Here is an 11,237-nt window from a genome sequence, read left to right as displayed (position 1 = left end):
AATAGTTTATGAGCATTCATGATGAACGGGCGAGGTATTAACTTCGAGAGATAATCACCGTTGACAAATCTACGTGCTCGGAAAACGATTAATTATACGGATTGATTGTCAGAAATATCAAACAAGTTGTAGATGGTAATTTTTGAATGAATAGCGCTAGTTAATTAAGCAGGAATGATTAAGCACTTCACAGATGTTTTTACTCTGGTAATGGTCGAATAACATTTTCATTTTTGTAATCTAAAAATGCATCAACTTTTTTTTTTTTCTTTTTTTTTTCTTTTGTCAATGAAACTTGAGCAAGCATCTTAAATACAAGTCTTTAGGAATAAATGATCGTTAAATATTTGATTACTCATAGTTACCGCGAGTTAATTTGTAAATCAATTTTTTAGCGCGTCGTTCATTAAACCGTTTACCTTTTTTTTTTGTCAAGAATAGAATCATTGTTTATAGAAACGTAAATAAATTCAGGGACGTGGCACGAAACAAATAGAAAAATATAAAATCAAACAACTTACATTAATTACATTCCTAATTCATTTTTATTTTATTTTCGGCTTCTATGTCTTGCCTTTCCGGTACAGTTTTTTCGCCGGCGGTTTCAAAAACAAATCTTAAATGTTTACGAAGTTGCAAAGAGCAAACGTGCGCTCGATAGACAATGGGCCTCATTGAAAGGAGTCGGCAAATGACTTGTCAACGTGAGAGCTCCGAGCTGTCGCAATCAGCGGCCAGTTGGCCCTCGACCCCCATCGTTTTGCCTCTCGTTACGTCTGCTTGGCGCTCCTATATTTCATTTGCTCTTCCTTCTTTCGCGCAATTTTAATTGCCGTGCTTTCTCGCAGTCCTTTAACCTGAGACATGATTTCAGATAAAAAATAGTCTTTCTCATTTATCGCGAATTTATTGTTTTATTTTGAAAGTTATAACGCTTAAGTTCATTTCTCTCGCGACGGAGGGACTTTGTCCCTCGGATGTGACGGGTCGAAGCTATTCTTCTCCTCGTCCTCGGCTGCTTCCACCAACTCCCACGACAATCCGTCTAAGCAGCCTGCGACACCGACGAACCAACGACACGAACGAGGTGTGCGCGGATCCCCCACCCTTTCCGCCACGGATGACCTCCTCGTGGTCGCGTTCGAACAGCTTCGCAGGGATAAATGTACACTTGACGTCGTCCACGAGGCTTTTAGCGTCGGCAGAACGAGACCGTCGCTCGTGTTGGTCGTGCTCGATCGGTGGAACGGAATTTCGTACGACGACCGCGAAGGGAAAACCGTCGCGCCTCCGCGATCGATCGGTTTATCGGGGATCGTAAATGACCGTTGTCCAGGACTGACGCGAATTTCGGCTTTCATGGAGCTAATGTTCGGTGGAACCTGGGAGATGGACCGCGCCGGCGGCAGCCTCGTAAGTCGGGGGTGGTTTTTCTCAACCGTCAGTGATTTTAACGCTAAATGAGCGGAAGTTACTTGTGATCCTTGACGTGGACATGCGAGCGATGGATTGCTTTTGCATGCCGAAAAGATCTCGCGATTCACTACCGGAGAAACATCGGGCAAAGGTCGAAGAGTTCGATAACAGCTGAGTGAGAGAACGGAGATAAAGGAGAGTTCCGTGGCGAACGGAGTAACGAGTGCGCTCTTTCTAGTGTTAAAGATCGTGAACGTTATTTTGATAAGATCTTTTTTTTTTATTTTATTTTTGTTTCTCCGAGTGTTGAAATTAGTTTCGTAAGCAAATTTTTTTACCGTCCGTATTGCATTTTGCGTTTTATATACCGAGAAGGAAGTGTAGTTTTCGTCGGGCCCAGTCATAACTTCGTGATATTTCGTTCGATAAATATAATTGACTCGATCTCGTACATAATTATATATTTTAATATCGATATAAAATTGTACACAAAATTCAATCATATTCATCGTTAGATGAATCACAAAAATAAATTACTGTCGGTCCGAAAACTAATTATATTTCCTTCTCAGCGTACTCGAATTAATGTTAGGTTCCGCGCAAAAACAACCGCCGCTAAACGTATTATGCAGACGCCACATTTTTCGGTATGAATCATCTCCGTTAGATCATAACGCACGATGCTCAAAGCGTATCACAATTACGTGCAACAATGACCTCATTTGCGCGCTCATTAAGCATGCCTGGATTATTTTCCATTAATCTTCGCGACGCTGCGGTATCGGCTTCCGTCCCTTAGAAGTATCGGGCGCCATCGGCTCGCAAAGGAGTCTCGTTAAACCGCGCGCGTTATAACGGAAACGCAAGGAAACAATTACTTAAGCCAGAGCGCCGTGAAATATTGAATCACGTTAGCACGTTAGAGCAAGTATGTAAAAAAAAAATATATGTTCTTCAACGAGCGCGATTGCGCCGAATCAAGGTCATCGCGTCTCGATCAACCACGGGTGACCTACTGCCGCCGCCACAGGTAGACTTGCACCTCTCATGAGAGGAAGTACGTAATGCGGAGACGTAACACGTGACCGTGAGAGCAACAAATGAATTGCGTATAAATGCCTCGGCGCATAATGTCGCGGCGTGATTTCGAGAGACAATGAAATTTCTATATTAATGCGCGGGAGGACCCTGCGATAATTCGCGGTAATTTCTGGCACGGTAGCTGAGCCTCGCACGAAGGCGGCGAAGACCCCATCGCTTCGCGAATTGACTGTAATTGTCGTCTCGCGAGAGAAAGCCGAGCCTCGTTACGCCGTACACGTTACCAAACGTTTTCGGCATCGGGTGAAACGGTAGGATTGAGATTGAATTGGAGTTTGATCAGTTGGAAAAGTAGAGAATTAAGTAGCTTGACAAATCGAGAGAGAATTGTAGTTGAAGCCAATAGTAATTATTTTTTTTTTATCTCAATATGCGAGTTTCATAGTTAATACGAGATATTAAAACGTCTTGGATCGACGACGGTTTCTACCTTTACTTTTTTTTTTTTTTGTAATTATAATAAATTTAGAGAGAAATGAAAGGGAAACAGCGAGTTACACGTTATATTCCGGTTTTTACTTTTACGTTTCAATTCGATAATCGTTGAAAATAGTACGAGGAGGGTGCGAAATTAGGAGACCATCGGCGAACCATTAGCAAAGGGTCGTTAACCCCAGTCGCTCGTTTTTCGGGAACTACGTCGCTTTATCTTCTCCGATCGACCGTGTTTGATTACCGTCCGCCTAGAAGGGCTCATTTGCCGGAAAAACTCTGAAAGTTTTACGTTCTATTCATACGTCGCGCACAAGGCAAATTGAAGTAAAAGACATGACGAGATAAATTATTATTATGTGACTTGTGTAAACCATATTATTTCATTGTAAACGACAAGCCGAAAAACGAAGGAAACGAGGGAGTTTCGTTCGTACGCGGGTCGATGATGAATATCAATTGCGTCGCGTGCGGCCGAGTTCGTCAACCTTATTTACGCGTACTCCACTTAGTAAAAATGTCAAGGGTATATGGAGCATACCAAATATACGGCGATATTTAAGTTTAAATGCAATAACGAGTATAACATTAGTTAATACAAAATTTAATATAAGAATTCTAAAAATATTAATATAATAAATTAAATTAAATTAAATTAAAATAATTAAAACTTATTAGGAAAAAAAAAAACTTTTTTTTTAATTTTTACATTTTATGTTTGAAGATACTCGAGCTATGTATTAAGTTACATTTAATAAATTTGTCTGATCTAGGTGAGATGGGCAACGTTCGTGCTCTGCCTGTTATCGGCAGTTTCCGGTCAGCTGGACCTGCCGCCGTACAGGGACGATGTACAGGATCCCGGCCGAGAATTGCCGCCCAATGAAATTAATTATCAGAATATCTTAGCTAGATTAGATTTCCTCGGCGCGGAGAGATGTAGCGCCAACGTAATAGCTCAGTGGGCGTACGAGACCAACGTCAACGAGTACACACAACTGCAGGCGGTAAGAACAAACGATCGTTAAATTTATTTAAAAGAAAATCGAGGGAATTCTGAGTTCCCCCGATTTTGCAAAACTTAGAATTTCGTTAACTTTATCTCACTTTATCAGTTTCGAAACTTTCCCGTTAGTCGGCAAATTGCGAAATTTTAAGAGACCCGCATACGTGTCCCTCTATTTACAATTTAGGCTATCTTACGAGATGTAACAATTAATTTTCGCGCAAATCGTTCTCGTGAGTATTAGAAAAATACGATTTTGTACATAATTTAAATACCAATTTGTAAAGACAATTTTTTTAAATTAAAAAGATGCTACTTTTAAGCCGAATAATGAGCTTACACCGCAACCAGCGCGAAATAAGAAGCTAAACCTTAGAAGCATTCCAGCGTGTTTTTTTTTTTCCCTCTTCTTCTTGAACACAATAAAAAAAACTCATAATCACCAACTGCGGCAGTAAAAAAAAATTAGATCGAAAGATTAAAGCGAATTGCTATCGAAGAGCGTGCGAAAACGCGGCTCGAAGGCAAAAGTTGAGAAAGGTTTGCAACAAAGCGCAGTGACAGCCGTGGAAAATGGAAAACGCGTACAATCGTGCATTTCTCCACTCGTCTTCGGGGCGCGAAGGGGGCCAGGGAACCTCGACCTCCTCTTGGTCCTCTCCTCGTGGCATCCGCGCGCATTGACTTGTCAATCGACCGGCGCACCCGGCGTCCACAATTTTTTTCCCGGCGCGAGATGCGCTCGCATTGTCCCGCGAAAAGGCCGAGCGCCTCCGCGGGAAGTTTTCCCAGGCGATACCATTGTCGTCGATAATCACTCCGGCCGGTTGTGCAACCCGTCCCGTATCGCCGAGAAACGGGAGTTTTGTACTTTTCAATGCGAAAGCCGCGCGTCGCGTGACGTTGACGATAATTGAGGCGCCCGTTTTCCTTTTCCGCGGAGAACGTCGTCGACGTGTCCGCCGCGTTATCGCATGGGAAGTATCAATGACCCATCGCCGAGATTTCTTTGGAGGATTTTTTTCGTACTCTCAGATAATTGCGCGTGTTTAATTGATCGCGTATATTTTTAGACGTTCTTTTTTTTTTCCCCCGCGACACCGCGTAGCGGCCGGATAATAAAAGAATAATTTAATCGCGCGTCTATTACGCGATGTCCGCTGTAACCTGGTGTTAGATTACGTTTCTGTGCGTACTGTCATTGTACGTGGAACCGTACTACGTAACGCGTAACTAGAATTCGCGTATTACGCGGTTTAATATAATGATAAGTGCGTGTGATTCATGTAAATATTTTCGTGATTTCCGAACACAGTGAGCGTAATTATTAATATTATTAAATATTACGATTGCACGTGCAATTGAATTATAATAAATAATGACAGCGCCGCGTGCTAAGTGCACAAGGGTTCGCCGCGAATGTAATTTCACTTTCTTAACCACTTTTCTTCGAATGCAGGCCACTGTTAGGAAGAACGCAGATACCGCGGTTTTATCTCTAACGGTAAAACCGTCGTTTGCCGATTTCTGCTTTACTGCAACCGCGTTTCCTAATCGACCCCGCCGGGAGAGATTAGTTTTTTTTTTACGTCACCGCGATTAATACAATTAAAGTTTAGTGCGAGATAACGTAACGTCACTTTTGTTGTTTGTAATTAAAATTTTTATCTTTTTATATATTTTTTTTTTATATATTTAATAGTGTAACGGAAAAGCTTATTTTTCGTTTCATGTGAAAATTCCTTTCAATACATTTAATTTATGATTTCAGCTGGACGCGCAACGCTTGTACGCGGATTTCCAATACCAAGCCTGGCTTCTGATCTCCAGAATCGACGTAAACGCGATCAGGGATCCCATAATCAGGCGACGACTCCGCTACCTGTCCGCGGTGGGTCCTTCGGCTTTGCCACCCGATCAACTCGACAGGGTAAATTATTTTTAAAATTAAAAACTTTAGTATTTTTTTATATTTGAGACTTTACTGCTATTTAAATTTAATGTTTTAATTTTAATTTTATTATTACATTATTTTTTGAATTAAATTTTCTTACTCGTTACATTTGTTTTTTTTTTATTTTGCAGTACAATCGCCTGATCAATGATATGCTTGCGATTTACAACGGGGCGACCATATGCGCCTACAACGATCCGTTCCGATGCGGGCTGCGCTTATATCCAGGTAATACATCGCAAATCACGCTGAGTAACGATCGGACCGGCCGCGTTCACGGTCCGTCGCCGCGAAATTCCACAAAAGGAGGGAAGGGGGAAGGGATTTACGTAAGTCCAAAATGCGCATGAAAGTGTGAAGAAAATGGAATACGTCACGCAAAGGATTTCAGTGAGGCAGAGTCCCTTCTTCTTTTCCGTTAATTTACGAAAACCCCGGCGCGTCGCGGCGGTCGCGTGCGCTTCTAATTGTCTGTTATCTTTATGTTTAATGCAAATCCCTCGTTTGAAACGCGAAACGAACGCGGCCCCGGAGCTTGGCGAGTCGCGCGCAAATAGAAAGCGAACAATTAATTAATTGAGCGAAGACGCTACGCAGTTAAATGTAGCTTAATGTCAGAATTTAATTAGCTCGCCCAGCGTGTGCGGCGAAATGTTTAACTGGCACCGCCCACGCACATCGGAATTTACGTTATTTAATGAAGACATTTTATAGTTTATATCAATAATTTTTGCAAAATATTCACAGCGATAATATTCTGTTTATAATAAAATATTATTAATTAGCCTCCTTTTTTTTTAAATTAATATTTGTGTGTTTTTATTGCAGATATTTCACAAATCATGGCAAAAAGTCGGGATTGGGACGAGCTACAATTTGTCTGGACCGAATGGAGAAGAAAAAGCGGTAAACCGATTAAGGACTTATATCAGCAGCTCGTTACGCTGACCAATGATGCTGCAAGGATGAATAGTACGTCTAATTTTATTTTCCGGAAGTGTGACGCATTAAACGGAATCAACGACACTGAAGACGTCTATCAGCATATAATTTCGAGATTGCAAAAAAAGTGCAAATTAAATACTGAATCATTAGATTTAGTTTTTATCACCTGCAGTTTGTCATGCTTTTAATTTATATCGTATAAAAAGAGTGTTTTACATTTGCATTAATTAATTTGATTTAAAAATCGTAGACGTTAGTTTATACTTTTGATGTTGAAAATGATGTTATTTCTTTTCGTAGACTTCACCGATGCCGCCGAGTATTGGATGTTCCCTTACGAGTCTCCCAATTTCCAACAAGACGTCGACGAGACTTGGGAAACGATACGTCCGCTGTACGAAGAATTGCATGCTTACGTGCGCAAGAAGCTCAGAGATCTCTATGGACCTGAGAGAATTGGTGGGCACACAGCTCTTCCATCTCACATTCTCGGTGAGAACACTGCAAAAATAATTATCTTGACGTTTCAAATGTTTAGCATTACACATCTTATTAGCAATAATTATTAATAAATAAAAAATCATTAGTTTAAGTTGAATTCTATAATTTTATATAATTACTTTTTTATTCAATGTTTACAGGTAACATATGGGGACAATCTTGGACGAATCTCTTGGATGTTACTCTGCCGTATCCCGGGAAAATATATCCCGACGTTACGCAGGAAATGCGCGCTCAAGTAATTTTTTTTTTTTTTTTATTTTATTTTAATTAATTTTTTTTTGTGTTCTTGTACAAAGAATATAATTGATATTGCCAGTTGCTATATGTAATTAGTATTAATAGTCATGTATTCATAGGGATATACACCCATCGACATGATTCGGGTGGCCGAGGAATTTTACTTATCCTTGAACTTGAGCGCGATGCCGCCGGAGTTTTGGGCCGGAAGCGTAATCGCTGATCCAGGTGACCGGCCACTAATCTGCCAGGCGTCCGCGTGGGACTTTTGCAATCGTATCGACTACAGGTTTACAACAATTATCCACATAATTACCTATAATGCGTACAGTAATTGAAATATTTCTAATGCATAATTATTTTTATATTCAGAATCAAAATGTGCACGAAAGTGACGATGAAGGATTTGATAACTTTGCATCACGAAATGGCACACATCCAGTATTTCTTGCGGTACAGCGGTCTACCGCGCGAATTTCGTGACGGCGCTAACCCAGGTAAAAGAATTGTTTTTTATTTATTACACAATGCATAATTAATTACATAAATACGTAATACATTTCCGCGAGTCGTACATTGATAAGCAGATATAGCGTTTGCCGTGACGAGCGGCGACGGCGGCTGGCGTACGTGACTTCCCCCTCTCTCGGTAGGTAAGGTGGGGAGGTGTAATAGGCCGCGTTCCCACTCAGTCCTCTGTGACCGGTGTTCCGTAACATATCTACGCGCGCGCTTCGTGTGAGATTCGACGCACACCATGCCAAGATCACGTACGTTAACCGCCGTCGCAGCACCACGAATGCCATTCCTGACGGTAAATGTACATACATATCGTATTAATTCAAGATCAAGTTTATTAAACAGATTTTAAATTAAACCCAAACATTATAAATACCGACAGTACCTTTTAGGTTAGAAATTTTACAAATTCCAAAATATTTTTAAAAATCAAGTGCAACATGAACGAAGCACGAAACAACGAAAGAGATTATAAAGTAAAAGACAAATATTTTATTTTTATAATTAATTATCGCTGGAGCTAAAACAATTTTTAAAACTCTCGCGGGACGCGCCAGCGTTCGCTTTTAGTGCTGATATTCCACCGACGCGACGCGATAATGGAGGAATCGCGTTACGGCCGGGAAGAAAAGCGCGGGACTAGGACAGGAGGATGGGATATTGTGATGACGGCACGCATGCCGGACGGACGACAACGCGTTGCGTAAGCTACGGCCCGACTTCCGGAAGGCACAGCCGACCCGCGCGCGTCTTACGGCTAATAGCGCGAAAGCGAGAGCGAAGTACGACACGCTCGAGGTTGTACGACGCGGTACCTCGTAAGTGGATGTTACTCGCGTGCATTGGCGTCGGACGCGCGTTAAAATATTTTTATTACGGTATAATCGCGCTTTCACCGCGGCCGGCCGGGCCCGGTCGTTCGCCCCTCGCCGGAGCGCACGGATTGTTTTGAATCTCGCCGGGAACAGTGGCCTTGCCGATCGGTCCAGCGGAAAATCGGTGAGCGGAAATTGTAGGTATCCATCGATTCCGCCTCGCTACCCGCTCGAGACGTCGCGTCGTTCCGCTGAGAGATAAACCTAACCTCAAAGATATTTTTGTTAATTTTATTTTATCACGTATATATTTTATTTTATGGTAATTTTAACTATAAAGATATAATTAACGCAGTTATTTTATTTATCATAATAGTTGACTAAGCTTCTTTCGTTTAAAATATCATAAAGTTCTATTCGAGGCTGAAAAGCAACAAAATATATTTTTTTTTATTGTTGGCGGCAACTCGGAATTCTTTTAGAGTGTCGTTTATTTCGCCGGTGTACTTTGTCCGCGCTCGCGAGTAACTTTTATCACGGATTTCCATCTGCATTCCGCGCTCCCCGTGTATCTGCGATGGCTAATTAACGCTAATGCCAAATTACGGAATCACGCCGGGATTAATTGGGTGTTACAAGTTTTCGTGCGCGCGCTTTGCATGGGGAAGCGCGGCGAGGAAAGAAAGAAAGAAAGAAAACGAAATATGGGAATAATCAGCGTCGCATCTGCCACGCTCGACTAATCCGCGCTAACTGTAATTACATCCTGGTCAGCGAATTGAATCGCATCGGGCGCAAAAAAAGTCACCCGGGTTATCCGCGGAGAACCTCGAGAAACTTTGCAATAATCGTAGACGGAACTCAACGACAAGCCATCTGTTTCATCCGACGTCGACTTTCACCGTTCGATTATCAAATAGGCAGGCTTCGAAACGCACGCGCCCGTACTCCAAATTCGAAATCACGTTGCACAGAGAATTAATTAAATTATTAAAAACGAAGGAAAGAGATAACTTAATACCGTGAAGATAACATTGAGCGGAGCAGCGAGAGGCAAATTAAATTAAATCTGTTGACTGATAACTATTATTATGAAATCCATTACAAGCGAAAATGTCTAATAATAACTGTTGAGGATAGCAAACGCAGCGATTTTCGCGTCTCCTTGCGGGTGTATCAGTTTTCAGACTCGTGATTGTAATGATTATGAACAAATAAAGGTACGTTTAAACGGGCAGATCGTTACGAGAAATTACAAAGATCAAAGGCATATTTTATATCAGATAAATCAATTTGATATAGATAATTGTTAGTGAGATAACAAATTATAACGATGTGTAACTAAATGTAATTGCGAACGTTTCGGGCCACGCAGGATCTTTTTTAACAATAATGAGTAAGCCTGGTAGTAGTTAATTTTGATGAGTTAAATTACTCCAAGAAAGTCACATAACGGTAACATTGCGGTAATTTAATTCATCAAAATTAACCATCAGTCTTACTCATAGTTAGTTATAATTTCTTATTTCAATAACTATTCGCTCGTTTAAACGCCCGTTTATTAATTTAGATTTTCACGTATTTATTACATTATTACAATTTATATATTGTAATTAGTTATACACGACAAATGTGATTAATCAGTGAATTATAAATATAATTAAGTCAATCATAAATGTATCATTGGAATTGTCATAAAATTATAATTGAGTTTAGGAGATTTTCTAACTATTTTTTCAGTGTTATTAAATTTTATTAAACTGTGATTTTTCAGGGTTCCACGAGGCGGTTGGCGAAGCCATTGCCTTGAGCGTTGCGACGCCGCAGCATCTGCAGACCTTAGGCCTGGCAAACAGATACATCGATGAGCGTTCCGCCGACATCAACTACCTCTTCGCCCTGGCGATGGACAAGCTGGTCCTGCTGCCCTTCAGTATCGCGATGGACAGGTGGCGATGGGACGTCTTCCGCGGCTACGTTAACAGGGAAGAGTACAATTGCCACTGGCACCGGATCAAGGAACAGTACACGGGGACGAAGCCGCCGGTCCTGCGATCCGAGGACGACTTCGATCCGGGTGCGAAATACCACGTCCCGGCCAACATCCCCTACATACGGTGAGTACTCATCAAATTATAATAATTGCGATAACTTGGTAAAAGAAAAATATAATTACTTTCGGGCCGAATAATTATTTTATATTTTTATTAGCAAATATGATAAATGGAATAATACTTGTAATCAATTTTATTTTATTTATTGTTCGAAATAGAAAAAAAAAACTGCGATTAGGTCCGAAAGTAACTAG

The 11,237-nt window shown here is 41.1% G+C and overlaps 1 protein-coding gene across 4 annotated transcripts in view; it reads left to right on the top strand.

The window, feature by feature from the left end:
- The first annotated feature begins 1,174 nt into the window (after positions 1-1,174).
- Positions 1,175-11,237, top strand: part of Ance-3 (angiotensin-converting enzyme Ance-3) — a 60,633-nt gene continuing 50,570 nt past the window's right edge. For 3 of the 4 annotated variants that reach the window (XR_011546783.1, XM_070667921.1, XM_070667920.1), the window contains exons 1-10: positions 1,175-1,413; positions 3,723-3,956; positions 5,727-5,885; positions 6,041-6,137; positions 6,738-6,881; positions 7,155-7,346; positions 7,496-7,593; positions 7,715-7,884; positions 7,968-8,092; positions 10,704-11,046. Coding sequence is in view for 3 of the 4 variants with exons in the window: in XM_070667921.1 (XP_070524022.1) it covers positions 1,360-1,413; positions 3,723-3,956; positions 5,727-5,885; positions 6,041-6,137; positions 6,738-6,881; positions 7,155-7,346; positions 7,496-7,593; positions 7,715-7,884; positions 7,968-8,092; positions 10,704-11,046 (1,616 nt within the window). In the remaining variant the exon portion in view is untranslated. The remainder of the gene's footprint in view (positions 1,414-3,722; positions 3,957-5,726; positions 5,886-6,040; positions 6,138-6,737; positions 6,882-7,154; positions 7,347-7,495; positions 7,594-7,714; positions 7,885-7,967; positions 8,093-10,703; positions 11,047-11,237) is intronic. The other variant, XM_070667919.1, reaches the window with a different exon arrangement.

Source organism: Cardiocondyla obscurior, linkage group LG16 (assembly GCF_019399895.1).
Source record: "Cardiocondyla obscurior isolate alpha-2009 linkage group LG16, Cobs3.1, whole genome shotgun sequence".
In the NCBI taxonomy this organism is placed as follows: domain Eukaryota; kingdom Metazoa; phylum Arthropoda; class Insecta; order Hymenoptera; family Formicidae; genus Cardiocondyla; species Cardiocondyla obscurior.
Note: the sequence above shows the minus strand (reverse complement) of the source record. Positions and strands in the feature narration are given on the sequence as shown.